The sequence below is a fragment of the Xenopus laevis genome, chromosome 6S (genome assembly GCF_017654675.1).
Source record: "Xenopus laevis strain J_2021 chromosome 6S, Xenopus_laevis_v10.1, whole genome shotgun sequence".
Lineage (NCBI taxonomy): Eukaryota > Metazoa > Chordata > Amphibia > Anura > Pipidae > Xenopus > Xenopus laevis.
Genome location: NC_054382.1, coordinates 124180185 through 124203045, shown reverse-complemented (window position 1 = coordinate 124203045; position 22861 = coordinate 124180185). Strand labels below are relative to the sequence as shown.

At 39.9% G+C, this 22861-nt stretch overlaps 1 protein-coding gene across 3 annotated transcripts in view; it reads left to right on the top strand.

Annotated features, from left to right (window-relative positions):
- The first annotated feature begins 441 nt into the window (after nt 1-441).
- The window catches only part of enpp2.S (ectonucleotide pyrophosphatase/phosphodiesterase 2 S homeolog), a 76614-nt gene continuing 54194 nt past the window's right edge, over nt 442-22861 (top strand). The window contains exons 1-3 of one of the 3 annotated variants that reach the window (XM_041567079.1): nt 442-683; nt 950-1052; nt 17708-17863. In XM_041567079.1, the coding sequence (XP_041423013.1) occupies nt 651-683; nt 950-1052; nt 17708-17863 (292 nt within the window). In that variant the 5' untranslated portion in view covers nt 442-650. 3 annotated transcript variants of the gene reach the window in all.

Sequence of the window (22861 nt, the reverse complement as noted above, 5' to 3'; positions counted from 1 at the left end):
GTTTAATTTGGCGAAGTCAAAGTTTTTTTTAAAGAGACAGTACTTTTCAAAGTCAAACTTTTTTACTTTGAATCGAAGTAGAAGTCGTAGTAGCCTATTCGATGGTCGAAGTACCCAAAAAAATACTATGAAATTTGAACTTTTTGAACTTCGAAAATTCCCTCGAATCCGATGCGCCCCCTCATGTCCCGAGCATTTTGGATAACAGGTCCCATAGCTGTATATATTTTATATAAATGTTTTTTTTTTCTATTGGATGCAAGTGGCTATTGTACTGGCGGAGCTTTGCCTTCTATGTGGAAGCTGATAAGTTGCATAGAGAAAGCTTTTGTTTTCTGAGCTGAGCTCGGCAGTTGGGCTGGGGAGCTTGTTCCATAAAAGTGTTATTGGGAAGTGTGAGAGGAGCATGTGTGTTGGGAGGGGAGGGGGCGCTGGTGGGAGTAAAATTAATCGGTGGCTCTAGCCTCTAGGGCTGGGATTAGTGAGTGCAAAGTGATGAAATCTGCCTCTGGACAAATCAAATGAGCCTGTCAAGTCAACCAGGTGGGATTAGTTGTAGCTAATAGACTCAAGTCCTGGAGCAAACACAGCAGAGACATTGAAACTAGGGGGGAAGAGGAGCTATTTAGTGCCTGGGATAGTCCGACACTATGGCAATGAAAAACGGATTCAGTTTCCATAAGGTAGGAAAGGCTTCATTTTCATTTGAAAAAAAGACAAATATGCATGTTGTTGTAGTTTCAGATCTTATTTCAAGACTGACGTTTTGTGAAATGTCACTGTATCCCAGCAGGGCACCTTGGCTAAGCTACAACTTCCAGCTTTCTTTGCTACCAGAGGATGCTGGGAATTGTAGTCCAGCTGCTGGAATTTCACAGTGGTTCCTTTGCTGAGGTCTAAACTGCCCAGATTTGTTTGCTTAAATGGTCACCGTTTATGACCCTCCTAGGTAATATCGTTGGTGACGTTTGCCATTGGGATCAATGTTTGCCTGGGATTTACAGCAAATCGATTTAAACGATCAGAAGAATGGGACGAGGGAGTCGCATCAGGTAAATACAAACCTCTTGAGATTTTAATTTTTTGTCTCTCATTTTAAAGAAATGTCTTTTCGCTGGCACTTTTCTACATAGGGAACAATATACCCACACATTGAAGAATGTCATGGCTGTATAAAAGCATCAGGCTAATGTCTTACATCTGTAGAGATATCTCTCTCTCTGTTAGCGCTGTATTTATTGAACGTCTACACACAAAAATCCTTTATCATAGCAGCAAGGACTGTATCAACAAAGTCTGTTGTTTAAATACCCCGACCAACAATAGGAAGAGACAGAAGTCATGGAGAGTCAAAGTTCCTCAATACAATGCACTTCCCCTGCTTGTTCACACTCTCCAGCGGATTCGCTTCCATAGAGCCCCCAGAGAGGCAAAATTAAAGGGATCCTAATTGAGTGATGAATTTAATTAATTTTTAGTATTATTTGTGCTGGGAGTGACTTGTGTCTCCATGCTGGGAAATTATACTGTTTCATTGTTTGCCAACTTGTGACTGTTTTTGGCCACAAATCGGGGTCGTTTTTAGGCTAGGGCAGATTGTGCTGTGTTATCCAAAAGGAAAATCATTCAGGAATGACCAGCCTGCAGTCTGCCAGCTGTTCTTGAACCAATATAATATAATATATATGTTATAATATAATATATTATAATATATATATTACTTGATGCCTAAATCCAGATGTGACTGCTGTCATTGAGGAGAGTTGTAGTGGACAAAGGCCATGCTTTGCAGAGTCATTTTATGTCCACCCACTGTGACCACGGCAAGATCTTTATTTTGTTTGGTTCTGTGGGCAGCAAAAATTTGATTGCAAGCTGTTTGGGCGAGGAACTGATGTTAGGAAAAATTCAGTGATTTAGGAAATGTCATCTAATCACTATCGTGATCTTGACTGATGAGGAGAGGGTCAGCAGTAAATGGTTATATCTGTGCCACCTGTTGCCTATCGCTATTGTATAAATATTACAGTATTTGTCTTCATCTGGGATTGTTTTGCTGGCATGTGCTAAATATGCATGATATTATGTGAAAATGTTGCGTGCACGTCTTAAAGGAGAACTAAAGCCTGACTAAAGACGTAGCTAGAAATGTTGTACATTATGTTTTGTGCTTCTGTACCAGCCCAAGGCAACCACAGCCCTTTAGCAGTAAAGATCTGTGTCTCCAAAGATGCCCCAGTAGCTCCCCATCTTCTTTTCTGCTGATTCACTGCACATGCTCTGTGCTGCTGTCACTTACTGAGCTTAGGGACCCACTCACAATATACAGTACACATAGAATAGAAATGTCACAATATAAGGCTGATTAGTAATTAATACAGATAATTACTACATGGCAGCACAGAAACCAGTGCAATTAGCGTCAGAATTTAATAATCAGCAAACCTGTAGCATCAGCTTATATTACAGCCAGGGAAGCTCATTTTCTGTTGGATAATTAGTGACGAGCCCTAAGCTTAGCTTCTCAACAGCCAATCAGAGCCCACTGAGCATGTGAGTGTCACAGACACTTTCCAAGATGGTGACCCCCTGTGACAAGTTTGAAGTCCTGGATCATTGCTGCTATTGACAAGCTCAAACTTTAGCCTCGTGCAATAAGTTCACTATATAAAATATGGCATTTTTGGCTATATTTATTTAGTCTGCTTCTGTGAAAGCATCTTTTATCAGCCTCTGTATGAGCATCTTATCTTGTCTATGTGGGATATTTAGCAGAATTACACAAGTACAGTGTCCTGTTCAGATCACAGTGAATTTAAGGATCTTCAAATCTGAATGGTGTGTTACCCTTTAGGCACTGGCAATATAAACAAGTGAAATGCCACTCTGAATTTGGGTAAATTAGAGACAATTTTGTAGCACATCTGCCTATACAGTTTGCTTTGTATGTCTTTGAAGGAGAACTAAACTGTAAAAATGAATGTGGCTAAAAATGCCATATTTTATATAGTGAACTTATTGCACGAGGCTAAAGTTTCAGCTTGTCAATAGCAGCAATGATCCAGGACTTCAAACTTGTCACAGGGGGTCACCATCTTGGAAAGTGTCTGTGACACTCACATGCTCAGTGGGCTCTGATTGGCTGTTGAGAAGCTAAGCTTAGGGCTCGTCACTAATTATCCAGCAGAAAATGAGCTTCCCTGGCTGTAATATAAGCTGATGCTACAGGTTTGCTGATTATTCAATTCTGATGCTAATTGCACTGGTTTCTGTGCTGCCGTGTAGTAATTATCTGTATTAATTACTAATCAGCCTTATATTGTGACATTTCTATTCTATGTGTACTGTATATTGTGAGTGGGTCCCTAAGCTCAGTAAGTGACAGCAGCACAGAGCATGTGCAGTGAATCAGCAGAAAAGAAGATGGGGAGCTACTGGGGCATCTTTGGAGACACAAATCTTCCCTGCTAAAGAGCTGTGGTTGCCCAAAACATAATATACAACATTTCTAGCTACTTCTTTAGTTCTCCTTTAAGGACAATAGTTTCATCCAGTATTGTCCATGTTCATTGAGTCTTTTCCGGTCTCTGTTATACATTGGTTGTCTTGGGTTGATTGCACAGTACATGGGCAAAATATTTTAACCAGATCTGCTTCTGATTGGACCTATTTAATAGATCCTTGTCTCTTTTTGATCTGCAACTTGAGGCTCAATAGGTTCTACTCGGTTGAGTGTTTTGGTTGTGTAAAAGGCTAGTAATGACACTGGCAGGCCTCTCTTATTCAAATCAACAGGAGGTATAAGGGGCAATTTCAGGTGCTTTTTTGCTGTCTGTAAAGTGTCTCGGGTGCTATAAGTCTTCGTTTGTTGTTTAAACCCTTTTTACAGACAAGCCTTTGTTCCTTCTTTCAGCTTGTGGCAAATATATGGATGACCTTTGTGTAGACAGATAATTAAGCCATTTCACCTTCCCTTGCTTGGTTAGCCATTTTCATTGGGGCCAAATATTAACCATGACTTCAATAGGTGGGCTTTTCAGACAAATTGTTTAGTAGTTGGGAAACCACTTATCAGTATCAAGTAATAACTAGTTCAGTGTCCTTCAGCAGTGCTCCATCATGTACATTGAATGGATACACTTTGTTATGCTTCTCTAACCCATGATGACCAGTTGAGCACTGTTGTTTTTTGAACCCCTTGCTTGTGTGGGTTTACTCTTGGTGATCTGGCTTGCACTTGCAGCCCAAAACGCGTAGTCATAGGTTATCCAATAAAACTGATACCAGAGGGTTTTTGTTGTGGTGGAAGGAAAATTAGATTGTAATAACTTGGCCGGTATTTGAACATGGGTGGTACAATATAACCTCTTTAAAAAAGGGGTTCTGTATATATAAATAATATATATGTATATAATTGTGCCGAATTTATCATGGAGTAGAATTCAGAATCTCTGATATTTTGGCGCCAAGTACATGTGTGTCTGTGCTACCACCCTCAAACCCCCATGACCTCGTGTCTATTCTTCAATGAATGGGGCAGTTCATGAAGGCTACGCAGTGTTCTTCTTACAGTAAATACATTCACTGACCTCATCACGCTCCGGCTGCTGCAGGCAAGAAACAGAAGAATCACCTTTGGTCTGGTCTAATGGGCATGGCTTGTGGAGAGGCTGAAAGGGGTAACTGTTGACAAACCATCAGCAGATCAGTAACCCTCATCCCCTGCCAGGATTTTGTGTAATTTTCCTTGATTTGAATGCCTGCAGCTTCTGCGCTGCTCCAAAGTTCTATGTGCTGCTCCGGTGTTCTGTTGTACGCTCCTGAATTATCTGCCAGTATTCAAATTTCGCATGCAGATTAGTGAGGGGCAGGAAAAAAGTGCTCATAGGCTGAACATAGGAAACATATCTGATGCCAGAATACATTTTATGTAGAAGGGGGCTCAGTCTTCACGATTGTTATAAGAAACAGAAGACAAAGCATTTTTGAAATATACTGTATATCATTTGATTTATTTTTCACTTAACCATATTGGTGCAATTTATCTGTGGATTTGTGTATGCAACAGTGCCCTCCAGTGGCCTGCTTATTAGAATCTGGTAGAATGCTTCTCTTTGCTTTGATGAGCAATGACTTTTGGGAGTACCAGGGATGGAAAGGTAGAGTCCTGCATTGGGTTGGATACCCGCGGAATACCCAAAAAGTGGTTGGGTTTTCGGCAAAAAGTCCCCGATTCCATGGCCGGGCAGGCAGTCCATGGGTAATCCCGCTGGGTTCCCAACAAAGGTGTGGACTTGATCTCTCCCACCCAAATTTGTGGTTCTTCCAGGTTTTACCATTTCTGGTTCGGGTTGTGGGAATGAGTCAGGTACAGGTTTCAAAAAATGGCCCTGTGCAGGACTCTATGGAAAGTAGGGATACACTGAATCCAGGATTCGGCCTTTTTCAACAGGATTCGGATTCAGCCGAATCCTTCTGCCCGGCCGAACCAAATCCTTGTTTGCTTGTTCAAATTAGAGGCAGGGAGGGAAATCGTGCGGCTTTTTGTCACAAAACAAGGAAGTAAAAAATGTGTATATATATTGCTTTCAACTCAAAGGCCATTTGGAGCATTGTGCTTAGTACACAATGGTTTGTCCCAACTATTAAAGGGATACTGTCATGGGAAAAAACATTTTTTTCAAAATGAATCAGTTAATAGTGTTGCTCCAGCAGAATTCTGCACTGAAATCCATTTCTCAAAAGAGCAAACAGATTTTTTTATATTCAATTTTAAAATCTGACATAGGGCTAGACATATTGTCAATTTCCCAGCTGCCCCAAGTCATGTGACTTTTGCTCTGATAAACTTTAATCACTCTTTACTGCTGTACTGCAAGTTGGAGTGATATCACCCCCTCCCTTTCCCCCCCAGCAGCCAAACAACAGAACAATGGGAAGGTAACCAGATAGCAGCTCCCTAACACAAGATAACAGCTGCCTGGTATTTCTAAGAACAACACTCAATAGTAAAAACCAATGTCCCACTGAGACACATTCAGTTACATTGAGAAGGAAAAACAGCAGCCTGCCAGAAAGCATTTCTCTCCTAAAGTGCAGGCACAAGTCACCTGACCAGGGGCAGCTGGGAAACTGACAAAATGTCTAGCCCCATGTCAGATTTCAAAATTTAATATAAAAAAATCTGTTTGCTCTTTTGAGAAATGGATTTCACTGCAGAATTCTGCTGGAGTAGCACTATTAATTGATGCGTTTTGAAAAAAATGTTTTTTCCCATGACCGTATCCCTTTAAGATCTGTTATACCTCATCGAGTTGGTTTTGAGGTGGGTAGGAAAAGACGTGCTTTTAAGGCTATCAAGTTAGTTGGGACAGCCAAATCATTTATAAGGTACAAGGAGGCCAATAAATCATGCAAAGAAGCTATAAGGCAAGTTAAAATTGATACGGAAAAGGATATTGCAGCAAGCAGTAAAAAAAATTAATTTTTAAATATGTTAATAGTAAAAAAATTAAGCAGGACTGGGTGGGACATTTACTATCAGATTCTGGGATAGCAGTGGATGTGATTTACTTTGCTAAAGCATTTGATACAGTGCCACACAAAAGGTTACTGGTTAAATTAAGGAATGTTGGCCTGGAACTTAGTATTTGTACCTGGATAGAGAACTGGCTAAAAGATAGACTACAAAGAGTGGTGGTAAATGGAACATTTTCTAATTGGACCAGTGTTGTTAGTGGAGTACCGCAGGGCTCTGTACTAGGTCCTTTGCTTTTCAACTTGTTTATTAATGACCTGGAGGTGGCCATTGAAAGTACTGTTTCTATTTGTGCAGATGATACTAAATTGTGCAGAACTATAGGTTCCATGCAGGATGATGCCACTTTGCACAGTGATTTGTCTAAACTGGAAAACTGGGCAGCAAACTGGAAAATGAGGTTCAATGTTGAAAAATGCAGGTTATGCACTTTGGCAAAAATAATATAAATGCAAGTTATACACTAAATGGCAGTGTGTTGGGAGTTTCCTTAAATGAGAAGGATCTAGGGGTTTTTTGTAGATAACAAGTTGCCTAATTCTGGGCAGTGTCATTCTGTGGCTACTAAAGCAAATAAAGTTCTGTCTTGCATAAAAAAGGGCATTAACTCAAGGGATGAAAACATAATTCTGCCTCTTTATAGGTCCCTGGTGAGGCCTCATCTGGAGTATGGGGGCAGTTTTGGACTCCAATCCTTAAGAGGGATATAAATGAGCTGGAGAGAGTGCAGAGACTAAGTGCAACTAAACTGGTTAGAGGGAGGGAAGAGTTAAATTATGAGGGGAGACTGTCAAGGTTGGGGTTGTTTTCTCTGGAAAAAAGGCGCTTGCGAGGGGACATGATTACACTTTACAAGTACATTAGAGGACATTATAGACAAATAGCAGGGGACCTTTTTACCCATAAAGAGAATCACTGTACCAGAGGCCTCCCCTTTAGACTAGAAGAAAAGAACTTTCATTTGAAGCAACGTAGGGGGTTCTTCACAGTCAGGACAGTGAGGTTGGGGAATGCACTGCCGGGTGATGTTGTGATGCTGATTCAGTTAATGACTATAAGAGGGACTTGGATGATTTTTTGGACAGACATAATATCAAAGGCTATTGTGATACTAAACTCAATAGTTAGTATAGATATGGGTATATATATGTGAAAGTAGGGAGGGGTGTGTGTATGGAGGCTGGGTTTTCATTTGGAGGGGTTGAACTTGATGGACTTTGTCTTTTTTCAACCCAATTTATCTATGTAACTATGGCAAGATTGGCAGCAATGGCAAAACTGCGGGCTGAGTCAGTAATCGTTTAATAGGAGCTCTGTTGATACAATTCTTGCACTACCAATGTCATGAATGTGTAACAGAAGGACCCTCATCTGTTTTGTCTAGGTAGGTGAGCAGATAGAACACCAAAAGCCTAAATTAGTGATACAGGAAGGGTCTCCTGACTCATCTCTGCTCAGTATTATTGCTCATTGGTAGAGTGCTGTTCTCTGGAATTTCTCTATTTTTTGTACCATGAAATTACTATATTAATATACTGCTCTATAAAGTAGGGCTGCACAAATTTGCCTGGGCTTGGGCATGCCTTGTTTATTCTTTGTTCTATGTCTTTAGCGAGCTTGTTGCTACCAAGATTCCTTTATGGTTAAAATGGAAAGAAGCCCCAGGCGTTGGGTGGTGGGAGGGGCACCAAGGTGTTTGAACAGAAAAGGCAGTGAGAGGGTACAAAATGTGTTTTCTCTTGGGTTGCCTTCCATGGTTATGTTGGCCGGCGTTTGTTTCTGTTGAGTTGCCTGTAATGGTTGGCTTGGCTATTTGCTCAGAATGTTTCATGTCCTTATAAATTAGATAATTGTAGTAGTAGACATGGTGCTTTTCAGCAGATGGAGGTTAAGTAAACGTTCCATACCATGTTGGTTTTGAGGTTTCCTATTCCAGTCATAAACATTACTTACAATAATGACCTCTGGGGAGCGCTGAGGCTGTGAGGATATGGAGTCAGGTATTGAAAAGCAACGTTATTTATTCATAGTGAGATTTGCAACTAGTTCTGATGTTTTCTTTCTCTCATCTTCTTTGGGTATCTGTCTGGTAATACACAATACTTAAAAATAATATCACCTAGTCATTAGGTGACTTTATAGAATCCCCTGGATGTTCTCCATTTAATATAAATCATAAATGACACCACCAAACAAAGTTTATAAGGATATGCTTTACAGTATATTCATGACTCTAGTGTTTTACATACTAAACATTTACTTAAAGGTGAAGCAACACTTTATGGTCAGTACATTTTGTTTCAGTGGTGAGGGTGATAGGGTGTTGCATTGGTGGGGAAAGTTGATTTTCAGGTGCTTATTACTGACAGCTTATAATTGATCTGTTACTGAGAATGAGTAGGTGAAGGATGAGACTAGGTAAAGGCGAGTGACTGGGTTAACCCAGGATGACTCAAGAAAGGGTGGGCAAGAGGTTTGTCTGTGTCCGTGATGACCAACCTGCAACCATACAGCTGTTTCTGAACTGCAGGTCACAGAATTGACAGTTGGCGTGATACTGTGTTTTTTAAAAAAAACAGGAGGATTGTAGTTTGGGCAGCCCAATGGATAAATACTTTGTGGGACATTAGCCTAAGGGTGTTATTAACACAAGGTACATTCATTTATATGCATATCCACAGCATAATATAACAAAAATCTACTGTGGGTAACCAAAAATAACTATTGATCCAAAGTAAATTGGTTGAAGAGGGTATAGCAAGGCAAAGGAACCAATGCCACAGAAAAACATTTCTTAATTTTATGGAGGCTGGATATAGCTGATAACAAAATAATATTATTTTACTTTTGATTTGCATTTTTGTTCTGTTTTGGTACAGGATTCAGCCAAATTGTGCGTGAAAGATTTGTTTGGATTTGGTCCAGGATTCTGCCAAATTGTGCATAAAAGATTCAGGATTCGGCTGTATTCTGGACATCCCTAATTAATGCTCACTTTAGACCTCAAGCCAGTACTTCTGTCTGCTGAACTGTGCACCAATCCTCTGCCCCGTACCAGTTCAAGCACACATACAGTTCAGTAAAAATTGCAACTTGAAAGTTGAAGTTATGCTGTTCAAGATAATGAAAATGATTGTTGGAATATCAGCATAGATGGGGGCAGGGAGCTCAAGGAATAGAACTCTAGTACAGCACACTTTTCAGTGGATAGGAGTGCTGGTCTGGCATCTAAGGGTAGTAAAAACAATATATAGCTTACAAAATGCAGCCCAATAAAAAATGTCAGTCTCTTAGAATATTTCTTGCCGACCCCTCCACAGTCTCTCAACTGTATATGAATCCAAAATCGAGCATATATATACCCCCAGAAGGGATATGTATAAGAAGTGATCAGCGCCTGTGGCAACAGAAATAAAAAACAGACAGCGCAATATGTTCACAAATGTGGAATATCACCCCGTGCGTGCACTGGATGTTAAGTGGATGTGTTTTCCCCTTCTTTTTTAAATGACTATTAACGAGGGTATAGAGTGGCACTACAGGTGGACAGAAGAAAAGAAAAGTGCTTTTCCTGTGAAATAAAATATATTCCAAAGATGCAGATGCCTCCACCTTCTGTATAAAATGCCTACTTACAAACCACTGCCGTGGTATGATGTATTTAACATGAATCTCTTTCGGGTTCCTCCTTCAGCGCTCACCACTCCTTCCGAGTTCCCAAGCAGGAATACAAATTGATGATAGTGTAACACCGTTTATTTAAAACATAATTAAAAACAATTAAAATTCACACTCACATTTTCATATTTGGGGGACACAACAACCTGGATCAAGGCACCTGGAGTGAGCTGGCAGGAGCTTGGAGTGAGCTGGCAGGATTGCCTCTGGGGACCCCAGAAAGACTGTTGTTTGGACTCAATGCGCAAAAACCCGTAAGGGAAACGTGAGTGTGAATTTTAATTGTTTTTAATTATGTTTTAAATAAACGGTGTTACACTATCATCGATTTGTATTCCTGCTTGGGAACTCGGAAGGAGTGGTGAGCGCTGAAGGAGGAACCCGAAAGAGATTCATGTTAAATACACCATACCACGGCAGTGGTTTGTAAGTAGGCATTTTATACAGAAGGTGGAGGCATCTGCATCTTTGGAATATATTTTATTTCACAGGAAAAGCACTTTTCTTTTCTTCTGTCCACCTGTAGTGCCACTCTATACCCTCGTTAATAGTCATTTAAAAAAGAAGGGGAGAACACATCCACTTAACATTCAGTGCACGCACGGGGTGATATTCCACATTTGTGAACATATTGCGCTATGTCTGTTTTTTATTTCTGTTGCCACAGGCGCTGATCACTTCTTATACATATCCCTTCTGGGGGTATATATATGCTCGATCTAAGGGTAGTATATTGGCACCCCCTCAATCAATGTCACTTGTACTTTAAAAAGTAAATTAACTTTAATTCTGCTTGCATGAAGAATTCCTGTAGATTCCTACCAATTAGATTTGTTCATTTGTAGCTGGAATGGAAGGATTCGTGCCATGATTGAAAGGGTGGTTCACCTTAACATTAACTTTTAGTATGTTAGAGAATGGTCAGTTCGAAGCAACTTTTCAATTATGCCTCATTATTTATTTTTTAAATTTCTTGCCTCCTTCTTCTGACTCTTTCCAGCTTTCAAATGGGGATCACTGACCCCATCTAAAAAACAAAAAAAAAAACAAATGCTCTGTAAGGCTACAAATTTATTGTTATTGCTACTTATCATTACTCGCCTATTCAGACACTCTCCTATTCAGTGGCGTAACTACTTGCCAGCGGGCCCTGGTACAGGATGGGCACCTGGGGCCCCCTGTCAGGCCCTACCCCCTATGAATTGTGCTGTTGGCATGCATGCTGCAAAATCTCCCCTGCCCAGCCTCCCACAATAACTGTTATCATGGCTCCGGTGGGCCCCAAGGGGGGGCGGTCCCGGGTATGATTGCACCCTTTGCACCCCTGGTAGTTACGCCACTGCTCCTATTCATAATCCAATCATACAAATCAATGCATAGTTGCAAGGTTAATTTTGACCCTAGCAACCAGATTGCGGAAATTGCAAACTGGAGAACATCACTATCTACATCATACTCCAACTCAAAGGTGAACAACAGATGATAAGTAGTTTACTTTCTTTACAAACTGATTTGTTCATATGAGTGGTTTCTAGAATTTGCTCAGCTCATGTGAAGGTCAGTAAGGATAAGATTTGGGGTGAAAAATTGCCATTGGAAATATTCTTGAAACTATAACTGATAACACTAATACTGATGGTTATTTGATGAGCTGAATGAGCCTTAATGGAGTTAAGCACAATTGATTTTAAGACAAAAAAATAATGTTTAAACCCTTTTAAGCATCACATTTTTATTCGAACATCAAGGTGGGTCTTAAAGTTAAATCTTGTGACTTGATCCTAAGAATTTCCGTTTCATTCGTGCCATGGTGATTGGACGTTCAGTCGATCGGTTAGAAAATTTCTGTCGGCTGCCGATAATATCTCTGCATGTATTGCCGATCTGACGATATCAGTGGGAAACTGTCACCAGCTTTTGTCGGACATAACTTTTGTACGATTGCTGTCAGGGGCAGAACATTGTCTGATCTGTTCTTTTAATACTTAATTTGATCTGAATTGTTAGTGGCAGGTCGGGAGATGGCACCGAACGATCATTCGTCCGATATGAAGGTAAATCTGCACTTCTATGGCCACTTTAAGACTTTGTTTGTCCAAGGACACACATCACATAAGAGCATACATTTACACAGAAATAATACTGCAGATTTTACTTTATTACAGGGGAAATCACACAATAAAAAAAAAGCTGGCAATGCCCTTCGTGCCACTGTCCTAACAGGACCTGTGGCAGTAACAACATTGGTGTAGGCATTGTGGCCAAAACAGTCAAATTAACAGTAACCTTTATTTGCTCATTGTGAAACTATTCCAAGGCCAGTGACGACTAGCTTTAGATCTGAATCGGTAAAAATAACAAAAATTAGCAATAAACAGGTTGCAAAAAAAAAAAAAGGTTTCAGGCTCTGTGACTCATTTAAACCTTTAGATTTATCCATATCTATTTTCCCTTCACATAGCAACAGGGGTTTTTAATCAAGTGACTGCCTCTTTCAGGAACAGTAATTACGTCCATGACGCATCTCCTCCCTTGTGAGTCAGTGTGTTTCTGCAGGACAAAATGCCTAGACACACAACTGACAGTTCTGGTATCTGATTGAACATTCCTGATGTCATTTTTTATGTTTCTGGGCCCTTGTTTTAACCTGCCTAGAGGTTTGGCCTATGTATATTTGCCCACAGAGGCATTTTATAATGTACACTATATGTCTGGAAGATTAGATGTTATGTAATATTGCAATAATAAACCTTTCAGCTGAGGCACTGGAATGTGCCATTCTGAGGTGTATCTTTAAACCTGAGGCTCAGGTATTGTGGAATTAGTGTGACTGATCAATATAAAACCTGTACTGTAGTAAGGAACATCCTAGTGCTCCCCAGAGGATTTCATCGGGGCACATGGGGTGAGTATGGATTCATTGGCAGCTGCAAATTTAAGCAGCTCAAGATTTTGTGCCACCTCCTATTTGGCGGCTATGACGGTAGCCTGAAAGCGCTTGTGACAACACTAGTCTGGTTGCTCTGGTGGCTGATGTTTAGTAATGGGAAATGTCTGCCAAATGCTTGCTATAGAAGGCACCTGAGCAATCAGGCATCTTTTGTACTGTCCTAAAATACACCAGAGCAGCCAGTGGATAGATTGTGCCTTCCCATAATGCACCTGAGAAGCCAGTAGTTAGATTGTACCTTCCCATAATGCACCTGAGAAGTCATACCTCCCAACTGACCTGTTTTTAGAGGGACCGCTCAACCCTCAGTCCCTCGTTTGTCCTGGAAAGTCCAGTTTTTCTCTGCACTGAACAGCCAGAAAAATAAACAAATTTTCTAACTAAATTGGCAGAGAGCTCAGAACAGCCAGAGCAGCAGATAAGATACTTTTGTAACAATTTTGAGATAAGCAAATAGGTAATTGTAACAATATAAGATAACCGGTCTCTTTGGAGAAGTTAGACTCACAGCTTAAAGGGCAATTCACCTTCATTAGCAAAACTGTAATAACTGAAAAAAAACCACAGAAATATGTTCAAACTTTCATAACATGCCAAATTTGGTAAAATGAACATGGTAATTAGGGTTGTGTGGCCACAAAAATGGGCAACTTTTTTGTCCCTCTCTTTATTCCCAAAATATTGGGAGGTATGATGCACCTGAGCAGCCAGCTCTTACTTATTACATAGGCCTTTAGAGTTCTGACTGAAAAGACAGTGCCTTCCCATAATGCAACTGGCAGCCAGTGTTTAGTTTGCACCATCCCAGAATGCACCTGCAGCTCTTACTGATTCATTCGGCCTTTAGAGTTCTGAATGAAAAGACAGTGCCTTCCTATAATACACCTGGGCAGCCAGTGTTTAGTTTGCACCATCTCCGATTGCACCTGAGCAGCCAGCTCTTACTGATTACTTCAGCCTTTAGAGTTCTGACTGAAAATGCAAATGAAAAATCCCATAATGCAACTGGGCAGCCAGTGTTTAGTTTGTACCATCCCATAATGCACCTGCAGCTCTTACTGATTCATTCGGCCTTTAGAGTTCTGACTGAAAAGACAGTGCCTTCCCATAATGCCCCTGGCAGCCAGTGTTTAGTCTGTACCATGCCAGAATGAACCTGGGCAGCCGTTGTTCAGTTTATACCTTACCATGATGCACCTGAGCAGCCAGCTCTTACTGATTACTTCTGCCTTTAGAGTTCTGACTGAAAAGACTGTCTTAAAGTGCCCCTTTTGCCCCACTGGATCTACCATCTGATACAGCCCGGTCTCTGCATGGGGCATACAGTTTTGTCTCTGGCAGCGAGGTGTTTGTGGGACACAAGATGGACACTTACATATGCAGATGTCATGCTGCTACCAGCTACACTATCGGCACCTCAAATTAAGGGAGGGCCGCATCAACCCACAACTCCGTGGGGCTCATTTATCAACACTGGGCAAACTTGACTATGGGCAGTAACCCATGGCAACCAATCAAATTGCTGCATTCATTGTTCTACTTGCAGCTGGCTTCGAAACGCTAATAGCTGATTGGTTGCTATAGGTAACCAGTGTTGATAAATGAGCCCCAGTGTGTCTGTGTAGAAGTGCAGTTTTGTAAAACTGAAGATATATGTATGTATATTTATATTGACTGACTACCCTCTGGCAGATATAACATTCAAGTGTCTGTTTTTAGTTCTTCTTCTTTTTTTTTTTTTTTTTTAAAGGATTTTGCCAGTGTTTTCCATAGGCCGCAGTAGTATAGCATCAAATCATTTTAAGTTGCAGACATAAATATTGTACTTGACACAAGAGACTCCCATTCTCTGTTACAGTATGGCACACCCCATTTTCATGGAATCACCTAAAAGTGAATTTACCTTCAAAATTACGTTTACAGTTTGTGATTAGTCTTAATTACTTGTAGAGCTCTTGAAATCGCTAGTCAGGGTGCCAATTATACTGCTGGTTGCGGGATAACAATTGCTAGTTGCTTGACTTTTTGACCTTAAACCAATTTTCCTAAGTTGTGCAAGGGCTTGTACACTGACCCTGGCAACCAACCTTTACAGAAATATCTAGGTATCTCATCTAGAAATGTGTGTGTGTATAATGTGATACTTAGTGGATGGCTTAAGAGACAAAACCACCCAGTTCCGCTTTTACCTGATATCCATGATGCTTTAGTCCCAAGGCCACACAGAATAGACCTCTTTATTTTCTCCTAGGACCGTTGGCTCCTGCACTAGGGAGATAAGCTGCAGGCCATGCTTTTTGGGACATGCCTCCTTCAGGCCAGCAAGACAGGACTTGAGTTAGTAATGTGAACTCTGTCCAAAGCTGTGTGGGGAGTTACCTGCCAAGGTCAAAAGGTTGCTTAAAAAGCAACGAGCAGCATCTCCTAATATTAGGCGAGTACAGGGATGTCCACCAAAATCTGTAAATTAAATGGTAATGGAAGTAACTTTCCAGGCTACAGAACCATTGTAAAATAGATCAGCTGTCCTCCAGCCAATACTTCATTTCCCACAATGCCTTGTACACTTCTGCTATTGTCCTGCTTAGGTCTCTTCATCACAGAATACGCAAGGCATTGTGGGCATTGGAGTCCTGGGTGGAAGTGAGATAACAACTACAATGTTTCATTGGTATGAGTAGTTTTGGGCAAGTATTCCAGCATATTCTACCTGTCACCTTACAGTCTGTATGGACAGTATACATCTGTGGTTACTCATTCTGTATGTACCACTCACCTTAGCCTCAGCCAGGGCAGAATACATGTGTAGTTACTCACCTGCCTCTGTGTGTCTAGCATACATCTATGGTTAACTGATTCTTGTGCTATGTGCCCCCTTCCTTCTACAAGTTTAGCATTTGGTGCCCTTTGTCTAAAAATAATACAGAAATAAACATAGCCATACACATTTAACTAAAACAGACTGAACAGCTCAGTGATCAATGTACAATCACAAGACAAACTCTCACATTCCTTGCCCCTAAGACACATATTTTGCTTCAATGCAACTGTGTCCTGTTACCTAGTTATTAAGCCCAAGACATGATCGCATGCTTCTCCGGATTTATTGTGTTTTGCGAAAAAAGTTGCCAATAACACCCTTCAGTGTGCCAATTGGATTTGGGTAATAGCGTGAGAAAGTTCTGCTGTGGAATTTGGGCCTAGTTAAATAAATGGTATACGAGCTTAGGCAACACACACAAGTTTGTGCTTTTTCTGTGTATTAGTAGCCCTATAAGTTTCCTAATTTTCTATATTTAACTCCATTACATTGACATAATTGAGAACTTAAAGGAGAACTAAACCCTAAAAATGAATATGGCTGGAAATGCCATATTTTACATACTGAACTTATTGAACCAGCCTGAAGGTTCAGCATTTCTATAGTTGTAGTGATCTAGGCCTTTAAAGTTGTCACAGGATTTTCCCCATCTTGAATTTTTGTTAGAGGTGTCAGTGATACACACATACTCTGTGTGCTTTGAGAAGCTTAAAGGAATACTGTCATGGGGAAAAAAATTTTTTCCAAAATGAATCGGTTAATAGTGCTGCTCCAGCAGAAATCTGCACTGAAATACGTTTCTCAAAAGAGCAAACAGATTTTTTTTTTATATTCAATTTTGAAATCTGACATGGGGCTAGATATTTTGTCAATTTCCCAGCTGCCCCATGTCATGTGACTTGTTAGGAGAGAAATGCTTTCTGGCAGGCTGCTGTTTTTCCTTCTCAATGTAACTGAATGTGTCTCAGTGGGACATGGGTTTTTACTATTGAGTGCTGTTCTTAGATCTACCAGGCAGCTGTTATCTTGTGTTAGGGAGCTGCTATCTGGTTACATTCCCATTGTTCTTTTGTTTGACTGCTGGGGGGAAAAAGGGAGGGTTGATATCACTCCAACTTGCAGTACAGCAGTAAAGAGTGATTGAAGTTTATCAGAGCACAAGTCACATGAAAAAATTTTTTTCCCATGACAGTATCCTTTTAACTTGAAAAATTAGGTTTGCCTGTCATATAAGGTGAGTATTAAATTCTGGTGCTAATTGTTCTAGTTTCTGCTGCCATGTATCAGTAATCTATTATTTATTAATGAGCCTTATATTGTGTTTATATATATATATATATATATATATATATATATATATATATATATATATATATATATATATATATATATATATATATATATATATATATATATATATATATATATATATATATATATATATAGTGAGCCGGTCCCTAAGCTCAGTAAGTGACAGCAGCACAAAGCATGTGCAGTAAATCAGCAGAAACAAAAGATGGGGAGCTACTGGGGCATCTTTGGAGACCAAGATCTTCCCTGCTAAAGGGCTGTTGTTACCTTGGGCTGCTGCAGCATCCTAAAACATAATGTACAAGATTACTGCCTTGTTCTTTTAGTTTTAGTTCTCCTTTAAAGACAAATGACCATATCCAGATACAAAGGACTGGACTGATCTCTTTTTTTGTCTTTTTCCCCACAGTCCTTTCAGACTCCCCTTGGATCAGATCTTCTGGGTCCTGCAAGGAAAGATGTTTCGAACTCATTGAGGCCGAAGCACCTGCCTGCCGCTGTGACAACCTGTGCAAAAGTTACAACAGCTGCTGCGAAGACTTCGATGAACATTGTCTGAAGACAGGTGTGTGACAAAGATGGCTTTACTTGTGCTATCTGTAAACCTGTCTTGATCTGTGTGGTCAGTGACTAGGATTGTCACTTTGGTGATAGTTCACTGCCCTCGCTGGTGCATCGCTAGCTAAGGCTGTGGCTGGTTTTACACATTACATTACATAAAACAATAAAGAGAATTGGAAAGAATGACCCATTTACACCTACCCATTATATAATTGGCCAATATCCACAGTCACAAAGGGATACATTTAAAATGTAACTTTTAATAGAAACATATAAGATAAAAAAACATATGTCCCAGAAAAATAACATAGGAGGGAAGCTATACTGGATATACCATCAGTAGCTTCTGATTCAGTACTTAACAGTCTTTCATAAATACAACCAATGTAATGTACTATGCCCATATAATACTAAAGTACTTAGGAGCTACACCCCCTCCATATTCTGATTCACTTGCGAGCTAATGAGAGGAACCGAAGAGCAATCATGGTAAAAGTTCCGACACCCTGCCTGAAAAAAGTAAGGTACTGTATAATGCGCCTGATTTAAACCGATTGTCTCACTAGCACCTGAACTATATAGTTCCGAGACCCTTACACTCTGGTTTGTGGTATCGCCATTTAACATAACTCCCAACTGACCTGTTTTCAGAGGGACAGTCCCTCTTTTGACAGCTCAACCCACAGTCCCTCGTTTGTACTGGAAAGTCCTGATTTTTCTCTGCACTGAACAGCCAGAAAAAGAAACAATGTTTCTAACTTAATTGGCTGTTGGCAGAGATACCAGAACAGCCACAAATGCAGATAAGATACTTTTGTAACAATTTTGAGATAAGCAAATAAGTAATTGAAACAATATAAGATAACAGGTCCCTTAGGAGAAGTTAGACACAAATAAAGGAATGGGTGCGGCTCACCAAAAGTCTTTGTTGGTTTAATTCCATGGGTTATCCTGTGTTCGATATCCCAAATCAATGTATCAATAATGCAGTTGGTTGTGGAACAAACCCAAGGCAGCAAGTTGACTGCAATACTCTTTATTGGGAGGTAGAGTTACACAACATGTTTCGGGCGGAGCCCTTTGTGACACACTTGACAAAGGGCTCCGCCCGAAACATGTTGTGTAACTCTACCTCCCAATAAAGAGTATTGCAGTCAACTTGCTGCCTTGATTTTGTTCCACAACCAACTGCATTATTGAGAAGTTAGACTCACAGCTTAAAGGGCAATTCACCTTCATTAGCAAAACTGTAAAAACTGAAAAAAACAACAGAAATATGTTCAAACTTTCATAAACTGCCAAATTTTGTAAAAATGAACATGGTAATAAGGGGGTGTTGCCACAAAATGGGCATGGTCATTTTTTTTTTGTTTTGCCATGCTGCACGCATGTCCCTCTTTTTATTTACAAAATGTTGGGAGGTATGGCCATTATCATACTATTAGGACAACCACTAACTGGAGCCAGCCCCCACCAACTTTGATTACTTCCCCAAACAGTGGAATATCATAAAGAGCATCATTTTACAAAGAGTTCTGATGCTCTACCCAACCAAATCTAAACATAGGTGTGCCTGACGCGCGTTTCGCTCACTCAGAGTGAGCTTTGTCAAAGGCTGAGCGACTGATACGTGCATCAGGCACACATACTTTTAGATTGTGAATCCGAATGTGGATGGGGTTTAGCTCCTAAGTACTTAGTATTATATGGGCATAGTACATTACATTGGTGAGTTGTATTTATGAAAAATGGTTACTCTCAACGGGACTGAACCCTCATTAATTGATTGGGAGCTACTGATCTAGTTTCCTACTGTATAACTTCCTTCCTAACCAGATTTTTTAACTTTTTGTTTTTTTCAGCGACATACCTTTTAGTATCTTATATGTTTATATTAAAAGTTAAGTTTTAAATGTATCCATTTGTTACTGGGGATATTGGCCAATTATATAATGGGTATAATGCAAATAAATGGTCCATTCTTTCCAATTCTCTTTATTGTTATATGTTCATGTAACTTGGCCCTGCACACCATACTTGTTTCTCTCGCTGATGAAAGCTGCTACCAACTTTCTTGTTTTTTGGCAATCTATTCTGTCTCTTTTACAAATTTACTGCTGATGTACTTGATCATAAATTTTGTAGGGATATTAAATCATAAATCCTCCGCATCTCTGCTAGTTTTGCTGATCTAATAGACCAACTAAAAATTCCAATCAACCTCTGCCCTACTGGATCACTACACACTTTCTTAAAGACTTGCCAATCCTCATCCTTTTTCAGCTGGTACTATAGTATAGGTGATCCACCTTGTTGGGATTGTTTCACCTATAGCAGGACCTTTGGTAAATATTTCCTTTCCTTTTTTTTAAATATACATATCATCCTTGGTCGCTGCAATGCAGGCCAGTTCAAACTGCAATAAAGAAAAGACAATGATAAGGCAATAGCAGTGTCTCCGGTGGATGCGGTGAAGGGGTTAAGTAGAGTCCCTCATACATGTGGCTTTTAGGATTCTGAATGAGGGAGGTGGTTGTGTTGCATCTGGTCTGGGTCACCACTCTCTCTAATTAAAGAAACCACTTAATAAATACATGTTCAACTCCGTGAATGTCACTTTTTATGAGACTTTAAGGGGCTCAGGACACGACTGGAACATGTTCCTAAACCAAACAGTGCTCCGATTGTTTGTGCATGAGAAACTGGGTAATGGGACATAAGATGGTTTGTAAGGCTGGGCCCTGCTAACTTGTATCTGCCCTTACTTGGGCCTTTTTGCAGTTGTACCTCCTGAAACACACTGTGTTTTTATATATGTCAGATTTACAGTTCCCGGAATGTTTTCTTAAAGGGGAAATATAACCTCTCTTTTTACCATAAGCTTACAGAGTAATAAACAGTAAACCATAATAAACAGTAGCTTGTACTTAAAGTGGACCTGTCATCTACACATAAAAAACTGCATAATGAAAGTCCTTTCCAAATTAAATATGGAACCCCAAAATTTTTTTTCATTAAAACATCCATACATGTTATAAAGGTGTTTAAATATCTAAACTGTCAATCAAATATTACCTGCCCCGCCTCTATGCCCGTGGCATAGAGGAGGGGCAGTCAATTACTTTCACTTTCCATTCAGCACTTCCTAGATGTCACTGCTCTCCTCACATTCCCCCTTCCCTCCTCAGGCTCTATAATTGTGTACCGCACTGCACATGGACATTAGGTCCCTCATTCTGGTTCATAAACAAGATTTTGGGGTGATACACAATTTCCCTTAATAACCGTGTCCACAAAATGGCAGCTGCCTGCTTGCTGTGATTGTATAATTCCAAAACAGAAGGAAACCAAATTTAAATAGTAAATACAGTGTAAGTAAAGTTTATTTTGCTCAACTAACATGATAGAAAAGAATTTGAAATTATTTCTTAGGGTGACAGGTCCCCTTTAATGGTAATTAAACCACATCATTCCTATTGGTGGCAAAACAATCCCATTGAGTTTTTTTAATAGGCTTAAGGTATTAAGGATTTAGGATCCATATACAGGAAACCCCTTATCCTGCAGACCCCAGAACCCAATTGTTTTTATTGGAATAAGAGAACTTATGAGTTTTGGTTTTATTTTTAATACCTCCCACTGTGTCCCCTGGAACAGTTACCTTAAAGAGGAAATATACCCCTCTTTTCAATGAACAGGGCTTGTGCTGATCATACTTTTTGACTGTTGTTCTAATCACAAAAAATCTTTCTTGAACTTAAAAGGACAAACAGGGTGATTGAAGCTACTCCATGTTTGGCCATTGCCAGCTACATAATGTGTGCCAGTGTACAGTGCACAGATAATAACCCTGCTTAAAGGAGAACTAAAGCTTAACTAAAGAAGTAGGCTAGAACTGTTGTACTTTTTATTTTGTGCTTCTATACATGCCCAAGGCAACCACAGTCCTTTAGCATTAAAGATCTGTGTCTCCAAAGATGCCCCAGTAGCTCCCCATCTTCTTTTCTGCTGATTCACTGCACATGCTCTGTGCTGCTGTCACTTACTGAGCTTAGGGACCCACTCACAATATACAGTACACATAGAATAGAAATGTCACAATATAAGGCTGATTAGTAATTAATACAGATAATTACTACATGGCAGCACAGAAACCAGTGCAATTAGCATCAGAATTTAATAATCAGCAAACCTGTAGCATCAGTTTATATTACAGGGGAAGCTCATTTTCTGCTGGATAATTAGTGACGAGCCCTAAGCTTAGCTTCTCAACAGCCAATCAGAGCCCACTGAGCATGTGAGTGTCACAGACACTTTCCAAGATGGTGACCCCCTGTGACAAGTTTGAAGTCCTGGATCATTGCTGCTATTGACAAGCTCAAACTTTAGCCTCATGCAATAAGTTCAGTATATAAAATATGGCATTTTTAGCCACAATCCTTTTTAGGGGTTAGTTCTCCTTTAATGGGTTCCTGCTTATTTGTGCACTAGTAATATATTGTCTACCTTGCAAGAACAAAACAGTAGAAGTTTATATATCCATGTTTTCTCTGATTAGCCCAAGCAATACCAAAGATATAGGCAAAAAAGTATGTTGAGCACAAGTCACGTTTAAAATAGGGTATACTGTAATCCCCCTTTTAAACGGCAAAATGAGTACTTTATAGGGTCCACCTGCTTTAATACCTTTGTCTTCATCTTACACATAAGAATTTATTTTTCAAGGGGATTCACTGGGAATCTGAATACATTTTCCTCCAAGTGCTCTAAAGGGCCATGGAAGTAGGGTTATAGGGACAAATGAGCTAAGAATCCATCGCCTCAATATTGCTATTGCTCTGTTCATTTTAAACAATCATTTCCAAACAATTGTTTTCTTTAGCAGACAGCATCAAGGAAGCCCCTCCTTCTGGTTTGAACGTTTTGTTGTTACATGGAAAAACACAATGTTAATGCCATATCAGTGTCCGTGAATAAATATAATTTTGTGATATTCCATTCT